Source organism: Salvelinus alpinus, chromosome 23, assembly GCF_045679555.1.
Source record: "Salvelinus alpinus chromosome 23, SLU_Salpinus.1, whole genome shotgun sequence".
NCBI lineage: Eukaryota > Metazoa > Chordata > Actinopteri > Salmoniformes > Salmonidae > Salvelinus > Salvelinus alpinus.
This window is the reverse complement of record NC_092108.1, coordinates 17,796,904-17,819,567: the sequence shown is the minus strand read 5'-3', so window position 1 is coordinate 17,819,567 and position 22,664 is coordinate 17,796,904. Positions and strand designations below refer to the sequence as shown.

The 22,664-nt window shown below is 44.3% G+C and overlaps 1 protein-coding gene across 6 annotated transcripts in view; it reads left to right on the top strand.

Annotated features, from left to right (window-relative positions):
* Positions 1-468: 468 nt before the first annotated feature.
* Positions 469-22,664, top strand: part of LOC139550434 (phosphatidylinositol 4-phosphate 5-kinase type-1 gamma-like) — a 24,841-nt gene continuing 2,645 nt past the window's right edge. Inside the window, exons 1-17 of one of the 6 annotated variants that reach the window (XM_071361340.1) lie at positions 490-680; positions 4,671-4,705; positions 4,976-5,071; positions 5,484-5,614; positions 6,145-6,262; positions 7,989-8,141; positions 12,225-12,524; positions 12,684-12,883; positions 13,029-13,112; positions 13,237-13,288; positions 18,148-18,232; positions 18,649-18,807; positions 19,017-19,146; positions 19,351-19,386; positions 19,493-19,576; positions 19,895-20,414; positions 22,300-22,374. In XM_071361340.1, coding sequence (XP_071217441.1) covers positions 4,976-5,071; positions 5,484-5,614; positions 6,145-6,262; positions 7,989-8,141; positions 12,225-12,524; positions 12,684-12,883; positions 13,029-13,112; positions 13,237-13,288; positions 18,148-18,232; positions 18,649-18,807; positions 19,017-19,146; positions 19,351-19,386; positions 19,493-19,576; positions 19,895-20,414; positions 22,300-22,374 — 2,223 coding nt within the window. In that variant the 5' untranslated portion in view covers positions 490-680; positions 4,671-4,705. Of the gene's footprint in view, positions 681-4,670; positions 4,706-4,975; positions 5,072-5,483; positions 5,615-6,144; positions 6,263-7,988; positions 8,142-12,224; positions 12,525-12,683; positions 12,884-13,028; positions 13,113-13,236; positions 13,289-18,147; positions 18,233-18,648; positions 18,808-19,016; positions 19,387-19,492; positions 19,577-19,894; positions 20,415-22,299; positions 22,375-22,664 lie in introns of all 6 variants that reach the window. The other 5 variants (XM_071361335.1, XM_071361338.1, XM_071361336.1 and 2 more) reach the window with 5 other exon arrangements.

Below are 22,664 nucleotides of genomic sequence, written 5' to 3'. Positions count from 1 at the left end.
TGTCTGAATCATCTGACTTTCTGAGTGTTCTGCACATATGCAGTAATTACGAATTCGATCTCTGCATGACTGGCAAAGTCCTACAAAAGACCCTGCTAGGAAGACAACATTCCAGAAACGAATCTGTAGTCTTGTCGGCCGTTAGCCCATTGTCATTGCTAGACCTTTAGATCAATAACTTAAAAGATTGGGTCGGTCTGTTGTGTGTCTCATTGTTTTGGCCCCGGTGTGTCTGTCTGTCCTCTCTCTCTCTCTCTTTCGCTCTTTCTCCTCTCTATCATTACAATCTCTCTCTCTCTCTCTCTCTCTCTCTCTCTCTCTCTCTCTCTCTCTCTCTCTCTCTTTTTTTCTTTCTCTCTCTCTCTTGCTAACCTCCGACGCGGGCCAACTTCCTGCAGCTTGTTGTTCCAGTAGCTGACGCCTCTCTTAATCCTGCACTCTGATTGGCTGCTCACTGCTCAGGGCATCCGGTCTCCTGGGAGACGGTGGTGGTGTCAACCAATGACAGGGAGTTCAGATTAAAGAGTCAGGACTGATCTACTCTTGAAATAGATTTGATCTACGTCAGCTGCAGACAACAACGCCAGGTCTGAATTTTGGGGTGTTTTTGTATTATTGAATGGGTTTTTGGTAGCAGCAACTGCAGTACCATTTTACCTTCAGACTTGAGTGACAGAGAGGTGAGTGAGACATTCAAAACTCTTAAAGGGTAGATGTGTTTACGCAAACTCAAGGTTTGCACTGATAAGTGTTAAAGGTATTACTGTAAGTACAACCAGAAGTGTTTCTTGGGTTGAGTCTGACTGTGCTTGTACATATCCAGGAAGATTAGCCCTGATGGTACTACCAGTGGGTATTCTGATTTCATTTGTGGATTTGTTATTTGAATTCTGGGCATAGCATTAGTTAATTACCCTGTTCTAGCTTAGAAACAGTAATGGCGCCGGAGAGGATGGCTGCCGTTTTATTGGCTTTTAACCAACCGTGCTATTTGTTTGTTTTTTCGCATTGTTTGTAACTTATTTTGTACATAATGTTGCTGCTACCGTCTCTTATGACTGAAAAGAGCTTCTGGACATCAGAACAGCAATTACTCACATTTGGACTAATCATTTTTCTTTAACGAGTTGGATGGGAGGGATTTACTCCAGACACCCGAACAAGCCCTCATCCCCGTCTTTCGCAGGAGAAAGAGTCAGCGATTTCGCAGAAGGAGTTCGGGGTGCCTTGTGAAGATCAGGCAACGAGTGGCAAATCTGCCTTTGCCATCCGTACTGTTAGCCAACGTAAAATCGCTGGATAAATGGGACGAACTCAAAGCAGGCATATCCTACCAATGGGACATTCAAAACTGTAATATCTTATGTTTCACCGAGTTGTGGCTGAACGACGACATGAATATAACATACAGCTGGTGGGTTGTACACACTATCGACAGGATAGAACAGCATCCTCCGGTAAGACAAGGGGTGGCAGTCTATGTATATTTGTAAACAACTCCTGGTGCACGATATCTAAGGAAGTCTTGAGGTTTTGCTCGCCTGAGGTAGAGTGTCTCATGATAAGCTATCTACCTAGAGAGTTTTCATCTGTATTTTATGTAGCTGTCTACATACCACCACAGACCGATGCTGGCACTAAAACCGCACTCAATGAGCTGTATACCGCCATAAGAAAACAGAAAAACACTCATCCAGAGGCGGCGCTCCTTGTAGCCGGGGACTTTAACGCAGGGAAACTTAAATCAGTTTTACCTGATTTCTATCAGCACGTTAAATGTGCAACCAGAGGGGAAAAAAACTCTAGACCACCTTTACTCCACACACAGAGACGCGTACAAAGCTCTAACTCGCCCTCCATTTGGCAAATCTGACCATAATTCTATCCTCCTGATTCCTGCTTACAATCAAATATTCAAGCAGGAAGCACCAGTGACTCGGTCAATAAAAAAGTGGTCAGATGAAGCAGATGCTAAACTCCAGGACTGTTTTGCTGTCACAGACTGAATATGTTCCAGGATTCTTCCGATGGCATTGAGGAGTACACTACATCAGTCACTGGCTTCATCAATATGTGCATCGATGAATTTGTCCCCACAGTGACTGTACGTACATACCCCAACCAGAAGCAATGGATTACAGGCAACATCCGCACTGAGCAAAAGGGTAGAGCTTCCGCTTTCAAGGAGCGGGACTCTAACCCGGAAGCTTATAAGAAATCCCGCTATGCCCTCCGACGAACCAGGACTAAGATCGAATCGTACTACACTGGCTCCGATGCTCCTTGGATGTGGCAGAGCTTGCAAACTATTACAGACTACAAAGGAAAGCACAGCCGAGAGCTGCCCAGTGACACAAGCCTACCAGACGAGCTAAATAACTTGTGTGCTCGCTTCGAGGCAAGTAACATTGAAACATGCATGAGAGCGTCAGCTGTTCTGGACGACTGTGTGATCACGCTCTCCACAGCCGATGTGAGTAAGACCTTTAAACAGGTCAACATTCACAAGGCTGCAGGGACAGGCGGATTACCAGGACATGTACTCTGAGCATGCGCTGACCAACTGTCAGGTGTCTTCACTGACATTTTCAACCTCTCCCTGTCTGAGTCTGTAATACCAACATGTTTCAAGCAGACCACCATAGTCCCTGTACCCAAGAACATTAAGGTATTCTGCCTAAATGACTACCAACCCGTAGACCTGACGTCTGTAGCCATGAAGTGCTTTGGAAGGCTGATCATGGCTCACATCAACACCATAATCCCAGAAACCCTAGACCCACTTCAATTTGCGTACTGACCCAACAGATCCACAGATGATGCCATCTCTATTGTACTCCACACTGCCCTTTCACACCTGGACAAAAGGAACACCTATGTGAGAATGCTATTCATTGACTAAAGCTCAGCGTTCAACACCATAGTGCTCTCAAAGCTCATCACTACGCTAAGGACCCTGGGACTAAACACCTCCCTCTGCAACTGGATCCTGGACTTCCTGACGGGCCGCCCCCAGGTGGCCAGGGTAGGTAACAACACATCCGCCACACTGATCCTCAACACGGGGGTCCCTCAGGGGTGTGTGCTCAGTCCCCTCCTGTGCTCCCTGTCACTCATGACTGCACGGTCAGGCACGACTCCAACACCATCATTAAGTTTGCCGATGACACAACGGTGGTAGGTCTGATCACCGACAACAACGAGACAGCCTATAGGGAGGAGGTCAGAGATCTGATAGTGTGGTACAAGGACAACAACCTCTCCCTCAACGTGATCAAGACAAAGGAGATTATTCTGGACTACAGGAAAAGAAGGACCGAGCACGCCCCCATTCTCACCGATGAGGCTGTATTGGAGCAGGTTGAGGGCTTCAAATTCCTTGGCGTCCACATCACCAACAAACTAACATGGCCCAAGCACACCAAGACAGTCGTGAAGAGGGCATAACAAAACCTATTCCCCCTCAGGAGACTGAAAAGATTTGGCATGTGTCTCAGGTCCTCAAAAGGTTCTACAGCTGCACCATCGAGTGTATCCTGGCGGATTGCATCACTGCCTGGTATGGCAACTGCTCGGCCTCCGACCGCAAAGCACTACAGAGGGTAGTGCGTACGGCCCAGTACATCCCCCGGGCCAAGCTTCCTGCCATCCAGGACCTCTATACCAGGCGGTGTAAGAGGAAGGCCCTAAAAATTGGCAAAGACTCCAGCCACCCTAGTCACAGACTGTTCTCTCTGCTACCGTATGGCAAGTGGTACCGGAATGCCAAGTCTAGGTCCAATAGGCTTCTAAACAGCTTCTACCCCCAAGCCAAAGGACTCCTGAACATCTAATAAAATGGCTATCCAGACCATTTGCCTTGCCCCCCCCCCCCCTCTTCTACGCTGCTGCTACTCTCTGTTATTATCTATTCATAGTCACTTTAATAACTCTACCTCGACTAACCGGTGCCCCCTGCACATTTTCTCTGTACCGGTACACCCTGTATATAGCCTCACTATTGTTATTTTACCGCTGCTCTTTATTCGCTACTTTAATTTCTAACTTTTTTTAGGTATTTTCTTAAAACTGCATTGTTGGTTAAGGGCTTGTAAGTAAGCATTTCAATGTAAGGTAACCACCTGTTGTATTCGGTGCATGTGACAAATAACATTTGATTTGATTTGAAACAGGTGTGAATAATACAAACATAATATAATGCATTTGATGGATAGGTCCGTGTGTGTGTGTGTGACACCTTGTTGGGTTGGTATGTGATGACCACCTGCACTTGGCTGCTAACGAGGGCAGGAGTCCAGCATTGTATGGTTAGGGCAGCATGGGTCAAGTCTCAGGTTGATGTGTGTGTGAGTGTGTGTCGGTAATGTCAGTGTGTGTTGTGTATGGTGTCTAACACTGGTGATAGTAGACTTGGGTTGGCCCATAATTATTCTTCACTACACCCCTCTAGCTGATGTTTCCCAGAGGAAATACACCTTTAATAGTAGTAGAGATATAGTATAGAAACATAGATGTACATAGCTTGATTTTGGTATTTTATACCCTCCTGGCAATAACAGGTGCATACTGGTGCCTTTAATCCTGGTTCATGTACTGTATGTATCTCACAATTAGGCCTAAATCATGCATTGATGTTCTCTTTTTCTCTCTTCTCTGTTTATCAACAAAAGACACTGGTCGTAGGGGGTCTACAATAACTAGTGAGGTGAGGGCTAGTTACACACACACACACACACACACAAATACACCACACACACACACACACACACACACACACACACACACACACACACACACACACACACACACACACACACACACACACACACACACACACACACACACACACACACACACACACACACACACGCACGCACGCACACACACACACCTAAAATTACATATGTTTTAATGCAGTACAGCATGCAATGTAAGTAACCCACAAGTAAAGCCAGTCTCCCCTCTTCTCTGTCAGATGCCGTCCCCCACAGCTCAGGGTCTAGGCCCAGGTCAGGAGAAGAAGATCGGCCACAGGAGAGTAGATGCCTCTGGAGAGACCACCTATAAGAAGGTACACTACTCCTTTCCTCTTCTGCATCCCTCTGTCTCCTTTCCTCTTCTGCATCCCTCTGTCTCCTTTCCTCTCCTGCATCCCTCTCTCACCTTTCCTCTTCTGCATCCCTCTGTCTCCTTTCCTCTCCTGCATCCCTCTCTCACCTTTCCTCTTCTGCATCCCTCTGTCTCCTTTCCTCTTCTGCATCCCTCTGTTTCCTTTCCTCTCCTGCATCCCTCTGTTTCCTTTCCTCTCCTGCATCCCTCTCCTGCATTTTCTTCCTTCTTCTTCTATCCCCAGACCGTTCTGTACTTCTTTGACTTTTCCTATCTCACCAGTCCTCCTCTTATCATTTTCCTCCCTCATTTTCATTTTCATGGATCTATTTTGGTGACTTGTGGTTTGTAACCTGCCTGCCTGTGCCCTCCAGACCACGTCCTCTGCCCTGAAAGGTGCCATCCAGCTGGGCATCGGCTACACGGTGGGCAACCTGAGCTCCAAGCCAGAGAGAGATGTCCTCATGCAGGACTTCTACGTGGTGGAGAGCATCTTCTTTCCCAGGTGTGTGTCTGACTTTGTGTGTGTGTGTGGATGGCAGATGTGTGTCTGACTTTGTGTGTGTGTGTGGATGGCAGATGTGTGTCTGACTTTGTGTGTGTGTGTGGATGGCAGATGTGTGTCTGACTTTGTGTGTGTGTGTGTGTGTGGATGGCAGATGTGTGTCTGACTTTGTGTGTGTGTGTGGATGGCAGATGTGTGTCTGACTTTGTGTGTGTGTGTGTGTGGATGGCAGATGTGTGTCTGACTTTGTGTGTGTGTGTGGATGGCAGATGTGTGTCTGACTTTGTGTGTGTGTGTGGATGGCAGATGTGTGTCTGACTTTGTGTGTGTGTGTGTGTGGATGGCAGATGTGTGTCTGACTTTGTGTGTGTGTGTGGATGGCAGATGTGTGTGTTTACAAATGGGGAGGGGTTGTTTTTGTTTTTGGTGTGTGGATAGTCACTCAAACCACCTACAAAGTGAAATGCTCTCTAGTACAATAACTCTTTCTCTCTTTCTGCCTCTCATCCTCACTCCCATCTTCTCTCCAGTGAGGGCAGTAACCTGACTCCTGCCCATCACTACCCAGACTTCAGGTTTAAGACCTACGCCCCCGTGGCCTTCCGCTACTTCCGAGAACTGTTTGGGATCCGACCAGATGACTACCTGGTGAGAGACAGTAACCATAGTAACCTCAATAAATATAGCACTACAGACTTGTTAATACCTAGGTTAAAGCTGCAATATGTAACTTTCTGGGCGACCTGACCAAATTCACATAGAAATGTGAGTTATAGCTCTGCCATTCTCATTGAAAGCAAGTCTAAGAAGCGGTAGATATGTTCTATGTGCGCTATTTCTATGCTTCGCAGATGTTTCATTTTAGCGTCTTTTACTTGCTGTTTTGTATACCAGCTTCAAACAGCTGAAAATACTTTGGGTTATGGAAAATATATTTCACAGCGGTTTAGATGGTACAATGATTTCTCTACACAATGACAACTTGTTTTGTTGCAAACTGTAATTAGGCAAACTATTAGAATTGGCGGACCATTTCCCACCAGGAAATGGCGGAGCGATTTCTGCATTTTGCACTTTTAAATATAGTGTCCTACATCAGGTGATTATATGCATAACTAACATGACATCCTGTGGATTTATCAAGGAAACATAACCCCTGGTTACATCCAGTCTGGCTTCACCGTCCTCTGGCCACACACACACACACGCACGCACGCACGTACGTACGCACGCACGCATGCACGCACGCATGCACGCACGCACACACACACACAGAAATGCACAGAAATACATTAGGAACACCTGCTCTTTCCATGACAGACTATCCAGGTGAAAGCTATGTTTTCTTATTGATGTCACTTGTTAAATCCACTTCAATCAGTGTAGATGAAGGAGAGGAGACGGGTTAAATAAGGAATTCTAAGCCTTGAGACAATTGAGACATGTATTCTGTATGTGTGCCATTCAGAGGGTGAATGGGCAAGACAAAATATTTAAGTGCCTTTGAACAGGGTATGATAGTAGGTGCCAGGCGCACCGGTTTGAGTGTCTCAACAACTGCAACTCTGCTGAGTTTTTCACAAGCAACAGCCAATTTGACACTACTGTGGGAAGAATTGGAGTCAACATGGGCCAGCATCCCTGTGGAACACTTTCAACACCATGTAGAGTCCATGCCCCGACGAATTCAGGCTGTTCTGAGGGCAAAAGGGGTGCAACTCAATATTAGGAAGGTGTTAGGAATGTGCTGGATTAATGCAGCAATCTATGCATATGTACACTGAGTGTACATTTACACTCTTACACACATACTGTAAATACGTGCAGATACACACGTGCACACACAGTCACTCCTATAAAATCACACTCTACCTGCACCAGATGGAGATGAGCAGATGAAGACTTTCTTTTTAAAGCTCCAAGCTGATAACAGTAGACAGTCAGGTACCGTATAAGCATAATCAGAAACAACTGTTTGTGTATCTGTTTCTATGTGTATCTATGGGTTTTCTATGCTTGGTTTTACACTTACAGGAAATAGTAATGTTTTAGTCTCATTGCATTAATCCAGCATGAGGAATACATAGCGCAACATTCTCAGTTTTTCTGAATACGGGGTATCTTATACTTGTGTAGAGACTGAGAGGGTCTTCACACTCTCCCCTTAAGCTTGTTAAGCCCTTGTGTTTATCTGGCCTTCCAGACTCCACGTCAGGTGTCTGCAGAAAGTAGAAACCCTGCAAAGTGCCTAATGAAGATCTGAAGCACTATGTAAAGTGCCCTATCTGAACCACTCCAGTGTTGGTGCCATTTTCTATGCTATGTCTACGACCCACTGACCTAACCTGTGTGTATATCTATGCTGTCTCTCCAGTACTCTCTATGTAACGAGCCACTGATCGAGCTGTCCAACCCGGGGGCCAGCGGCTCCATATTCTACGTAACCAGGGACGACGAGTTCATCATCAAAACAGTCAATGCCAAGGAGGCGGAGTTTCTGCAGAAACTACTTCCTGGATACTACATGGTTAGTCTGTCACAAGCTCCTCCTTCATTCTAATAAATAAAAAGTGTGTGTGTGTGTTTGTGTTGGTCACTTTGACCCTTGGCCCCTGGGGTTAACCTATGGTCAGCTGTGACGCTAATGAGGCTAAGCACACTACTAAGACACATGCCTAAAGCACACACACGACCAGAGGCTTTGAGTCCAGCCGACTCACGTCTGTCAGGTGTGTGGGCCAGGAGCCAGGGTCGCTCTAGGCAGAATCTGCAGGGGCATTTTCTTGTTAATATTGTTATCAAAATAAAGTTTATATAACGTATAGCAAGCTTATCAATAAAACGACAGTACAGTATTCTTGTTTTTATATCAATTTATGGTTTAATGAACATTCATTTCCCAGACATTTCTTATTTCTAATAATTTTGAAGGGGAAATGTTGGTCCCATTTTATCTGGATAGTTTCAAGTAGATGATCTACAGATGGTCATACTATCAACTGCACTACAGTGCCTTCAGACAGTATTCATACCCCTTGACTTATTCCACATTTTGTTGTGGTACAGTCTGGATTTAAAATGGATTCAATTTATTTTGTTTCTCACACATCTACACACAAGACCCCATGATTACAAAGTGAAAACATATTTTTAGGCATTTTTTCAAATATATTGAAAATATCTAATTTACATACAGTGCCGTGAAAAAGTATTTGCTCCATTTCTGGTTGACTCAAGTTTTCTAAAAAGCACCTGGGAGCACCTGGATGATCATCAAGACTCTTGGAAGAATGTTCTATGGAAAGATGAGTCAAATGTAGAACTTTTTGGATGAGATGGGTCCCATTATATCTGGCGAAAACCAAACACTGCATTCCACAGTAAGAACCTCATACCAACGGTCAGCATGGTGGTGGTAGTGTGATGGTTTGGGGATGCTTTACTACCTCAGGACCTGGACCACTTGCTTTAATAGAAGGAACCATGAGTTCTGCTCTGTATCAGAGAATTATATATGAGAATGTCAGGTCATCCATCAGTGAGCTGAAGCTAAAGTGCAGCTGGGTCATGCAGCAACACAATGATCCGGATTGTACAATATTTTCACATTATTATTAAAAAAATTATTCAAGATCTGTCAACTTGGTTGTTGATCATTACTACACAGACATTTTTCAATTCTTGCCATAGTTTTTAAAGTAGATTTAAGTCAAAACTGTAACTCATCTTGGTAAGCAGCTCTGTAATTGTTTTAAAGTCATCATAGGCCTCATAGTGAAATCCAGGAGCAGTTTCCTTCCTCTCCCGCAACTGAGTTAGGAAGGGTGCCTATATCTTTGTAGTGACTGGGTGTATTGATACACCATCCAAAGTGTAAGTAATAACTTCACCATGCCATCCACATCGACGGGACAGTAGTGGAGAAGGTGGAAAGTTCCTCGGCGTACACATCACTGACATATTGAAATGGTCCACCCACACAGACAGCGTGGTGAAGAAGGCGCATCAGCGACTCTTCAACCTCAGGATGCTGAAGAAATTTGACTTGTCACCTAAAACACTTACAAACTTTTACAGATACACAATCGAGAGCATCCTGTCGGGCTGTATCACCGTCTGGTACGGCAACTGCACCGCCCTCAACCGCAAGGCTCTCTAGAGGGTAGTGTGGTCTGCACAATGCATCACCGGGGGCAAACTACCTGCCCTCCAGGACACCTACAGCACCCGATGTCATAGGAAGGTGTTACCGCACTGCAGGTGGTACTGGAGCGCCAAGTCTAGGACCAAAAGGCTCCTTAACAGCTTCTACCCCCAAGCCATAAGACTGCTGAACAACTAATCAAATGGCTACCCAGACTATTTACATTGCCCCCCCTTGTTTTTACACTGCTGCTACTCGCTGTTTATTATCTATGCATAATCACTTTACCCCCTGTACAGTATATAGACTCATTATTGTTATGTACATTTATTGTGTTACTTTTTGATTCATTCATTTTTTTTTTTACTTTTGTTTTTTTAGTAAATATTTTATTAACTCTATTTCTTGAACTGCATTGTTGGTTAAGGTGCATTCGGTGCATGTTACAAATATAATGTGTGGTCTACCACTTCGCGGCTGAGCTGTTGTTGCTCCTAGACGTTTCCACCTCACAATAACAGCACTCACAGTTGACCGGGGCAGCTCCAGCAGGGCAGAAATTTGACGAACTGACTTATTGGGAAGATGGCGTCCTATGATGGTGCCACGTTGAAAGTCATTGAGCTCTTCAGTAAGGCAATTCTACTGCCAATGTTTGTCTATGGAGATTGCATGGCTGTGTGCTCAATTTTATAAACCTGTCAGCAATGGGTGTGGCTAAAATAGCTGAATACATTCATTTGAAGGGGTGTCCACATACTTTTGTATATATAGTGTATGTTGTTTTTTTAATTTATTTATTTTTTATTTATTTCACCTTTATTTAACCAGGTAGGCTAGTTGAGAACAAGTTCTCATTTGCAACTGCGACCTGGCCAAGATAAAGCATAGCAGTGTGAACAGACAACACAGAGTTACACATGGAGTAAACAATAAACAAGTCAATAACATGGTAGAAAAAAAAGAGAATCTATATACAATGTGTTTAAGTGATAATGCCTGAGAAGCCTGTGTTTGGAGGATATAATTGGCAAACCATGACAATATATCCTCCAATCACCGGCTTCGAGGGCATTGTCATTTTTATACAACGGATTACCAACATATTAAAATAATGATTGACATATTTCCATTAAAAACGTTTTTGGCAATCAATTTATTCATACCATTTCATCCTTCCACAAGATATAGTCCTGATACAAATTTAGGGATGCTACCCAAGATGGCTGGTTGTTCGATCTATCGGTTCGGTTGACAGAGACGCGACCTAGTTCTTTTTGTTCTGTATCTATGGATGCCACAGGAGGCTGCTGAGGGGAGAACGGCTCATAATAATGGCTGGAACAGAGCAAATGGAATGGCATCACATGGAAACCATGTGTCTGATGTATTTGGTATCATTCCACTAATTCCGCTCCAACCATTACCACGAGCCCGTCCTCCCCAATTAAGGTACCACCAACCTCCTGTGATGGATGCGACCCAGTGGTTCATTCTAAATGTTCTATTGTCGTACTGGCTGGCAACGTTCTTACCCCTTGCTTAGCCAACTACGGCTAATTTACGTTCAGGTCAAACAGTGCAGCCAGAATAACAGCAAAGTTGCTGCATTTGTTTAAGCTGTTTTCTAGTGACATTTATTTGCATACATCCATAACAATGAGCTAATGATGCACGATTTCACTTGGCATAGGAAATGTGCTCTCTCATCAGGACACTGTTGTTCAGAGGAGCTAGCCTACAACACAGCTAACACAATCACTTCAAACTGAAGCTGGAAAGACTGCAAACAAATTGCTTTTCGTTTCGTTTGACCTGTTTTTGTATATAATTTGACATTCATTTGTATATATCCATAACATTTTTGCTGATTCATGATTTCGATTGGCTGAGAAAAGCTGCCTGTCTGTCTGTCTGTCTCGTCCCTAGACCGACAATGTTGCAAATGTTGGAGAGACAGACAGCAAGATTTATACAAATCTCCACTATTGAAAACCAATTGCTACTCTAAAAGAAATGGGAGATAATGTCTACATGCTTTTTATAGTGGAGATCAAGTTTATAAATTGCCTGGCTGGGCTGATGAGACAGTGGATTGCGCAGTCAGATGGAACAGAGTAAATAGGCATTTTAAAGTCATAGATATAGCCAGTGGTAACTTGTGGAATAGACACCAATCAGCATCCAGGATTAGACCCCCCTATTGAACATCTACAAACTATCCACAAGCATCTACTTGGGACTATCCAAATAAAGTGTTTCTGAAATGTTTAACTAGTTGAACTGACATATCTCTGAAATCCACTGGATTTTTCATGTCCTGCTCAATATGATGGCCAGTAGGATTTCCTGTTGTTGCATGAAAAGAACACTGAAATAGGCACACAATTATATTTTTTGCACCCTTTAATTTTCTCTCCCTCCTCCTCTTCTTCTTCTCCCCTCTTCCTCTCCTCCTCTCTCTAGAATCTGAATCAGAACCCGAGGACCCTGCTTCCTAAGTTCTTTGGTCTCTACTGCGTCCAGTGTGGTGGTAAAAACATCCGTATTGTGGTCATGAACAATGTGTTACCGCGCGCCGTACGCATGCACCTCAAGTTCGACCTGAAGGGCTCCACGTATAAACGGCGTGCGTCGAAGAAAGAGAGGGAGAAATCGAATCCCACCTTTAAAGATCTGGACTTTATATCAGATGTACCGGACGGACTGACACTGGATCAGGATACATATGGTGCTCTGCTTAAGACCCTACAGAGAGATGGTCTGGTGAGAGAGAGGGAGGAGAGGGTGAGGGGAGGGGGGAGGAGAGGGGATGTAGAATGGATGTGGAAGGGGGGGGGAATTATGACGTGTGTGTCTGTGCTGTCTGGTAGCTCCTGCTATCATTCATTCTGACCTCCATTCTCTGTATGGGTGGTACCCCAGGTGCTCGAGAGCTTTAAAATCATGGATTACAGTCTGTTGCTGGGGGTCCATAACCTGGGCCAGGCTGGGAGAGAGTCCCAGGGCTCACCAGCAGGGGGCGATGAGAAGAAACCTGTGACCCAGAGAGCCCTCTACTCTACTGCCATGGAGTCTATACAGGGAGGGAAGACGTGTAGAGACACACTAGACCAAGATGCTACGTGAGTTATCCAGCTTAACACACACAGGCACAAGTGGGCAAACACACACACACAATGATTCCGTGTGTCTTGAAGTCTTTTCCCCCTACATGAGATTCTCTCTGCCTGTTTATTTCTCTCTCTCTCTCTCTCTCTCTCTCTCCAGAATGGGTGGTATTCCTGCAGTGGATGGTAAAGGAGAACAACTCCTTCTTTTTATTGGAATCATCGACATCCTGCAGTCTTACAGGTTAATTTCACAAAATCACTCACTGTGCTACTAATGTCCAATAATCAATAGCACCAGTACTAATATAATGATGTATGAATCACTGAGTTTTTTTTCTCATCCAGTTACCTTTACTGTCCTGTAGGGTCATCAAGAAACTGGAACACTCATGGAAGTCTCTGATTAGTAATGACGGGGTGAGTCCAGTCCTCAGACTGTAGCACCTTACCTAGGCTCACACAGGCCCGGTGACTAGCACCTTACCTAGGCTCACACAGGCCCGGTGACTAGCACCTTACCTAGGCTTACACAGGCCCGGTGACTAGCACCTTACCTAGGCTTACACAGGCCCGGTGACTAGCACTTTACCTAGGCTCACACAGGCCCAGTGACTAGCACCTTACCTAGGCTTACACAGGCCCGGTGACTAGCACTTTACCTAGGCTCACACAGGCCCGGTGACTAGCACCTTACCAAGGCTCACACAGGCCCAGTGACTAGCACCTTACCTAGGCTTACACAGGCCCGGTGACTAGCACTTTACCTAGGCTCACACAGGCCCGGTGACTAGCACCTTACCTAGGCTCACACAGGCCCAGTGACTAGCACCTTACCTAGGCTCACACAGGCCCGGTGACTAGCACCTTACCTAGGCTCACACAGGCCCGGTGACTAGCACTTTACCTAGGCTCACACAGGCCCAGTGACTAGCACCTTACCTAGGCTCACACAGGCCCGGTGACTAGCACTTTACCTAGGCTCACACAGGCCCAGTGACTAGCACCTTACCTAGGCTTACACAGGCCCGGTGACTAGCACTTTACCTAGGCTTACACAGGCCCGGTGACTAGCACCTTACCTAGGCTTACACCGGCCCAGTGACTAGCACCTTACCTAGGCTTACACAGGCCCGGTGACGAGCACCTTACCTAGGCTCACACAGGCCCAGTGACGAGCACCTTACCTAGGCTTACACAGGCCATGTCAATTAGCCTATCAGAAGCTTCTAAAGCCATGACATCATTTTCTGGAATTTTCCAAGCTGTTTAAAGGCACAGTCAACTTAGTGTATGTAAACTTCTGACCCACTGGAATTGTCATACAGTGAATTATAAGTGAAATAATCTGTCTGTAAACAATTGTTGGAAAAATTACTTGTGTCATGCACAAAGTAGATGTCCTAACCGACTTGCCAAAACTATAGTTTGTTAACAAGAAATTTGTGGAGTAGTTGAAAAACTAGTTTTAATGACTCCAACCTAAGTTCATAGTATTCTATTGTTTCCAGTACTTGTCTTATATTATCTCCAATGTATCGTCCATGTAAAAAACCTGTCTGATTAGGAAGAATAATATCTGACAATACCTTTTTAATTCTATGCGCCAAGCATTTAGCTAGAATTTTTGCATCACAACACTGGAGTGTAAGAGGCCTCCAATTTTTTTAAATGGACTGGTTCTTTATATATACCACTTGGATCCTGTTTCAGTAATAATGAAATCAGACCTTCTTGTTGCGTGTCCAATAATCTACCTTTTATATAGGAGTGGTTAAAAAAAGCTAATAATGGTCCTCTGAGTATATCAAAAAAGGTTTTGTATACCTCCACTGGTATGCCATCCAGCCCTGGAGTTTTCCCGGGCTTAAAGTCTTTAATTGCATCAAGAAGTTCCTCCTCTGTAATTTGGCCTTCACATGAGTCTTTCTGTACAGATGTTAATTTTACATTATTATTAGGAAAGAAATCCATACAATTATCTTCGGTTAGTGGAGATGGAGGATGTCACGGCTGTCTTCCTCCTCCTCGTCTGAGGAGGAAAAGTTTGAAGGATCGGAGGACCAATATGCAGCGTGGTATGTGTTCATCTTGTTTTTAATAGAAAGAGAACACTTTGCGAAACTAATACAAAAACAATAAACAACGGCCGTGAAGCTAAATAACAAATAGTGCTGACACTAAACACTACACATAGACAATCACCCACAACCCACAATACAAAACAGGCTACCTAAATATGGTTCCCAATCAGAGACAACGCAAAACACCTGTCTCTGATTGAGAACCATATCAGGCCAAACACATAGAAATAGACAAACCAGACATACAACATAGAATGCCCACTCAGATCACACCCTGACCAAACAAAACATAAAACATACAAAGCAAACTATAGTCAGGGCGTGACAGAGGAGATGAAACAAAAACATATTCTTAAAGTACTTTACTTCCTCTTTCAAAATATAATTCATTTGTAACAAGTTTCAATACATATTTTTGGTAGCATTTCTATGTTGAAGATTGAAAAAGAATTTGGTGCATTTTTCCCCATATTCCATCCAGTTTATTTTTTATAATATATTACACTGGAGCTTTCCTAAATAAGTTCCTCCATTTCTTTTTGTTTTTCCTCTAACTTATTATGTGCCTCTATGGTAGTTTTTATTGCTACTGTTAGTCCTTTGTTAATATGGACTCTTTTGATTTAAATTGCTTTGTTTTCTAGATGAGTACTGAATTGCATGGCCTCTAAAGGCACACTTAAAAGTGTCCCATACAATACGGGGATCTGCTGTACCTATGTTATGTCTGAAAAAGTCAGTTATAAATTCTTCTGTCCTAGTTCTAAACAAGTTATCATCCAGTAGACTTTGATTAAATTTCCAATGTCCTCGCCCACATGGAAATTCTGTAAGAGTAATATATATGCCAATTATGTGATGATCCGACCGCATTCTGTCCCCTATCAACACTTTTTAAACTTTTGGTGTCAGAGAGAATGGCATAAGAAAGTAGTCAAGACGACTAGCTTGATTAAGCCTCCGCCATGTATATCTCACTAGGTCAGGGTATTTAAGTCTCCATATATCCACTAATTCCAATATATCCATGACATTCCTGATTTCCTTAAGTGCCTGAGGGTGATAGTTTGTAGTGTGATTTCCTTTACGGTCTATAGAGGTATTTATAACCGTATTAAAATTCCCCACCGTAATAATAGAGTCTAGTGTTGCTTGTAGAGTTGATAAATTCTTATATATATTTTCAAAGAAGCTTGGATCATCATTATTTGGATTGCATAGGTTAATAAGCCATATCTGCTTATTGTCCAATAACATATTTAAAATAATCCATCTACCTTGATGATCTGTTTGGACATTTTGCACATTTGGATCAAAATTACAGTTAATTAATATCATCACCCCTTTTGAATTTCTTTGCCCATGGGATAAATATATTTCATCCCCCCCAATCCTTTACCCACAAAACTTCATCTAAAATTGTTGAATGTGTTTCACCGTATCTTCTCCACTATGCAATCTGGTTTCAGAGCTGGTCATGGGTGCACCTCAGCCACGCTCAAGGTCCTAAACGATATCATAACCGCCATCGATAAGAGACATTACTGTGCAGCCGTATTCAACGACCTGGCTAAAGCTTTCGACTCTGTCAATCACAACATACTTATTGGCAGACTCAACAGCCTTGGTTTCTCAAATGATTGCCTCGCCTGGTTCACCAACTACTTCTCTGATAGAGTTCAGTGTGTCAAATCGGAGGGCATGTTGTCCAGACCTCTGGCAGTCTCTATGGGGGTGCCACAGGGTTCAATTCTCGGGCCGACTCTCTTCTCTGTATACATCAATGATGTCGCTCTTGCTGCTGGTGATTCTTTGATCCAGCTCTACGGAGACGACACCATTCTGTATACCTCTGGCCCTTCTTTGGACACTGTGTTAACTAACCTCCAGACGAGCTTCAATGCCATACGAGCTTCATGGCCCTCGCTTCATACTCGTCGCCAAACCCACTGGCTCCAGGTCATCTACAAGTCTCATTTGCAACTGGCCAGGTTGCAGTTGCAAATGAGAACTTGTTCTCAACTAGCCTACCTGGTTAAATAAAGGTTAAATAAAAAAAATAGATATTATTTTAATTATCTTTTAGCCAGGTAAATACTGATCGTCTTTTCTTATTATCTGCTAAGCCATTACAATTATAACTGGCTATACTTATTTCACCACTTACCACAATGAGACACAGGTTTCAATTCTATTTATCAAAATACATGTTTGTAAACTTACAATTAAAAAGTAACATGATGATTGAGTGTCTATATAGCTGTACCATGATATTTACATTGCTACTAAGTAAACCTACAATTGGTCCCCACTATTCCACCTGCTAAAAGCCCCCCTCATCCCGGGTTGAGTTGTCATCCCAATGCACGGCAGACCACCCCCGACCCCCCGGATCTCATAACCCCGGAGAGACCGGGGCCCATCCTTCGAAAAAAGCACACAGTGCCATTTACAGAACAGGCTCTATGGGGTTGGTTTGGGTTGGTGAACTGAGCCTCAGAACTAGCTGGCTGAGGGGACTCTTCTCTGGTTTCATCTCTTGACATTGTAGAGCTGTGTGATGGAATGTTTTAGGGTCACTTGTTTTTAGATGGTTGTAAAATTTGATGGCTCTTTTTTCTATTCGAAAAAGGAGGGGGTTTTGGCCCAATTCTGCCCTACATGCGTTATTTGGAGTTTTTCTTTGTACTTGCAAAAAAAAATATTTCAATTGGATGTTTGTCCCATTTGGTCAATTCATTATTAGAGAGTGGACCCCATACTTCACTGCCATATAGAGCAATTGGTTCTATAACTGATTGAAAAATTTTGAGCCAGATTCTGATTGGAATTTCAATTTTGATGTTCCTTTTAATGGCATAGAATGCTCTTCTTGCTTTGTCTCTCAGCTCATTCACAGCCATGTGAAAGCTACCTGTGTTGCTGATATTTAGTCCTAGATATGTGTCGTTTTTGGTGTGTTCTAATAGAACTGTGTCCAAATAGAATTTATATTTGTCATCCTTATTTCCGGACCTTTTCTGGAATATCATTATATTTGTTCTCTCTCTCTCTCTCTCTCTCTCTCTCTCTCTCTCTCTCTCTCTCTCTCTCTCTCTCTCTCTCTCTCTCTCTCTCTCTCTCTCTCTCTCTCTCTCTCTCTCTCTCTCTCTCTCTCTCTCTCTCTCTCTCTCTCTCTCTCTCTCTCTCTCTCAGGACACAGTGTCAGTCCACAGGCCTAGTTTCTATGCAGACAGGTTCTACAAGTTCTGCAGCACCACTGTCTTCAGAAAGAGCTGCTGTGAGTAGAAACACATTACACTACATACTACAAATGTTTTTATTTGATATTTCATTCACGCTTTATTTGACGTGCATCTTATGAAGGCTTCATAAAGCCTTCATATAAACTTCATAAGCACGACATAAATGCTTCACAAATCATCTATAACTGTATAGCTGTGTGACATAACCATGCAATTATTTATTCACATTTATTAATCCTTTATAGATCATGAAATACAGTTATATATGAATCCCATTTATGTAATGCTTTTTGAAGCCTTCATAAGATGCATTTAAAATAAAACAGGAACGATATTTCTGCTCACAAACCATATATCGAGATGGAGTAATTGATTCATTGAGTTTTCCATTTGACTGATTTCATTTTCCTCTGTCCTCTCCCTCCTTCTCTCATCTTCTCCTCCCATCCAGCCCTGAGGTCTTCTCCCTCCAAGAGGGGGCGAGGAGGGGCTCTGCCCGCACCCAAAAACAGTGTCCAAACACAGCTCTCCATAGAGAGAGTGGAGAACCAGGAGAACGAGGACCTGCACCTCAGAGCGGCTCGCGGCTCCCGCCTGCTGGAGGAGGACGGTAAGACAGTTACTACACTCCACATCCATGCAGAGGGTGACCTGAAAATGGCAGACAAGTGTTTGAGGACCGAGCTCTTTTCAACACAAGCTATTTAGGTGATGTGTCATGTTCTCTAGTGGTAGATTACTAATACTGATACTGTTTTCAATGTCACCAATTTAATGAGCAATTTAATTCAAAATGGGGGTTGAATGGATCGCTCTCAGGTCAGAGAGAGCACCCCCACACTCCTCCATCTTTTGAGGATGCGACCACAGCATCCATTGCGACCACTCTCTCCTCCAACAACTCTCTCCCTACCACACCGTTTGACACACCAGAACACCCACGCTTCAGGTACACGTATAAATACACACACACACACACACACACACACACACACACACACACACACACACACACACACACACACACACACACACACACACACACACACACACACACACACACACACACACACACACACACACACACACACTCCTACATTTACACACACACTCCTACATATACACACTCACCTGTCCCTGTTCTACCCTTCAGGAGGCCAACTCATTCTCCACGGGATTATGAAGACAGGTAAGCAGTCTTATTTCTTACCCTTCAATCCAACACATCTCATCCCATCTGACCATTCTGACTGTGATTGAAGTTCTGATGTCACTTCCTGTGCTGTCCCATGTAGTTTCAGGTCACAGCTGGAAGTAGTGGAGGTGCACGAGCAAACCGTCACTGTGGCGGTGGAGGTGAAGAGGGAACCTACAACCAGGTACACACACACACACACACACACACACACACACACACACACACACACACACACACACACACACACACACACACACACACACACACACACACACACACACACACACACACACACACACACACACACACACACACACACAAGCAGTCACCCACACACACAAGCAGTCACCCACACACACACACACACACACACACACACACACACACACACACACACACACACACACACACACACACACACACACACACACACACACACACACACACACACACACACACACACACCTATCTGACCGTAGCGTTTCTATCTCTGTCACAGTGTGGTTCCAGAGGACCTTCAGGACTCTAAAGTAACAGAGGAGAAAGTCATCACACAGGGCACAGCTGCTGCCCCCACCTCCTCTACACCTCTTTCAACCCCTCCTTCCTCCTCCACCCCTCCATCCTCCACCCCTCCCTCCTCATTCCCTCCAGCTTCCACTCTCCCTCATTCACTTCCTCCCTCAATCTCTTCCTCCTCTGCCCCTCACTCTAACTCCACTCTGCCCTATTCTTTCACTCGTCCTTCCTCCACCCCTCAGTCATCAGCTGTCATCGCCTCCACCCTTCCACCCTCTGCAGTCCCTCAAGCCTCCGCCCCTCCCTCTTCCACCACTCCTGCATCTACCCACCCCTCCTCCTCTCCCCATTCTTCACTCCTTCCCACCACCCCTCCCTTCTCTCTCCCTCCGAGCCCCCAGGTGACAGCGGAACGCTATTCGTCCAATCATCTGTCTGTCACCTCGTCCGTCAGCCACAACTCACTGGAGGGGGAGGTGCCAGTCTCTGACATCTACTTCGTAAGTCGTGTGTGTGCGTGCGTGTATTCTTGACTGCTTGTGTGTGTGTGTGCGTGTGTGGGTGACTGCTTGTATGTGTGTGTGTGTGTGTGTGTGTGTGTGGGTGACTGCTTGTGTGTGTGTGTGTGTGTGTGTGTGTGTGTGTGTGTGTGTGTGTGTGTGTGTGTGTGTGTGTGTGTGTGTGTGTGTGTGTGTGTGTGTGTGTGTGTGTGTGTGTGTGTGTGTGCGCGTGCGCGTGTGTGTGTTGGGTGTGACAGCTCTTTTTGTTTACTGGGGTTTTGGATTTCTTACTGTTGGGCAGTAAGGACAGCATGTTTGATCTATGAGGGTGAGGGTGTGTGTAGTTTGCTGCTATCGATCATTAATCACAAAGTGTGGCTTTAAAGCATGTGGCGATAGAGGTTGGATTGACCCCTGAGACACCACATGCTGGATTATAACTATACTGCTGAAACAGCAATGGGGAGAGACTACAGAATACAGCACTAAAAGTCTGTTCTGTATTGTGTTGTGTGTATTGCATGATGTTTGCATGTTTGCATGGTGCATGTGTGTGGCGCATGCCTGGCCGATCCATATTAATCCAGTCATCTGGTTCATAATCACTCAGTCATGTGATTCATAATCCCTCAATCATGTGATTCATAATCCCTCAGTCATGTGATTCATAATCCCTCAGTCATGTGATTCATAATCCCTCAATCATGTGATTCATAATCCCTCAGTCATGTGATTCATAATCCCTCAGTCATGTGATTCATAATCACTCAGTCATGTGATTCATAATCACTCAGTCATGTCAGTATATGTTGTCAATAGCAGTCAGTAACAGACTGGTGGTTCATTCAATATACAGTGAGATCCAGAAGTATTTGGGCAGTGACACATTACTGTTGTTTTGGCTCTGTGCTCCATCACTTTGGATTTGAAATGATACAATGACAATGACTATAGCTTTAATTTGAGGGTATTTTCATCCATATCAGGTGAACCGTTTATAAATTACTAAACCTTTTGTACATTTTAGGGGACCAAAAGTATTGGGACAAATTCACTTATAAAAACGGTTCTTCGGCTGTCCCCATAGGAGAACCCTTTGAAGAACCCCATTTGGTTCCAAGCAGAACCCTTTTGGTTCCAGTTAGAACCCTTTCCACAGAGAGTTCTACATGGACCCCAAAAGAGTTCAACCTGGAACCAAAAAGGGTTCCCCTATGCGGACAGCCGCAGAACCCTTTAGGAACCCTATGTTTTAAGAGTGTAATGATGAGAGGTTAGCATGTCTTGGGGGTATGATATGTGGGCGTCTGAGACAAAACAGCTGTAATTGGTCCCTGTCCCAATACTGTTGGAGCTCACTGTACAGTATGTTCTTTCTTCATCCATTTTGGAGGTGTATTATTCCATCTTCACTCTCTTTTTACTCTCTCTCCGCTGTCCCATCCAACTCCTGTCACACTCCCTCTGTCTGTGTCTGTATCTGTGTCTGTGTCTGTCTCTCTCTCTCTCCTCTCTCTCTCTGTGTCTCTGTCTCTCTCGATTTCGCTGTGTGTCTTCGTTTATCTCTCTGTGTGTCTCCCTCTCTCTCTTTCTGTCTGTCTGTGTGTCTCTGTCTCTCTCTCTCTCTTTCTCTCTGTATGTCCCTCGCTCTCTTTCTGTCTGTCTGTGTGTCTCTGTCTCTCTCTCTCTCTTTCTCTCTGTATGTCCCTCGCTCTCTTTCTGTCTGTGTGTCTCTTTCTTTTTGTCTCTCTTTGTCCCTCTCTCTCTAGCCATTCTCCCTCTGTTTCTCATACTCTTACCTTGTCCATTTCTCTTCATCTACTCCCCTATCCTTACATGTGTCTGTGTGTGTGTCTTGTGTCTGCGTGTGTCTGTGTATTATCAGTATGCTGATGGGAGGTACTGGGTGTACTCCCCAATGCTGGGTCGTAAGAAACTCAACTCAAGCTCAAGCTGCAATGTAAGTCACGGCTGCTGGTTGCACAAGCCCTAGTTTTGTAGTGTAACGTAAAGTGTTGACGACTCGTGTAGGCTTCCTTCTCCTGATTCTGAGCTTGTAGTGCCCATCTCAAATCAACCACTACCTTACCTAGCCCCTTAGGCACTTTTTGTAGCCAAGTTTGAGCAAAATGGAACACCTGCCACATGGAACTAACCTACCACATGGAGCTAACACCTACCACATGGAACTAACACCTACTACATGGAACTAACACCTACCACATGGAACTAACACCTACCACATGGAAC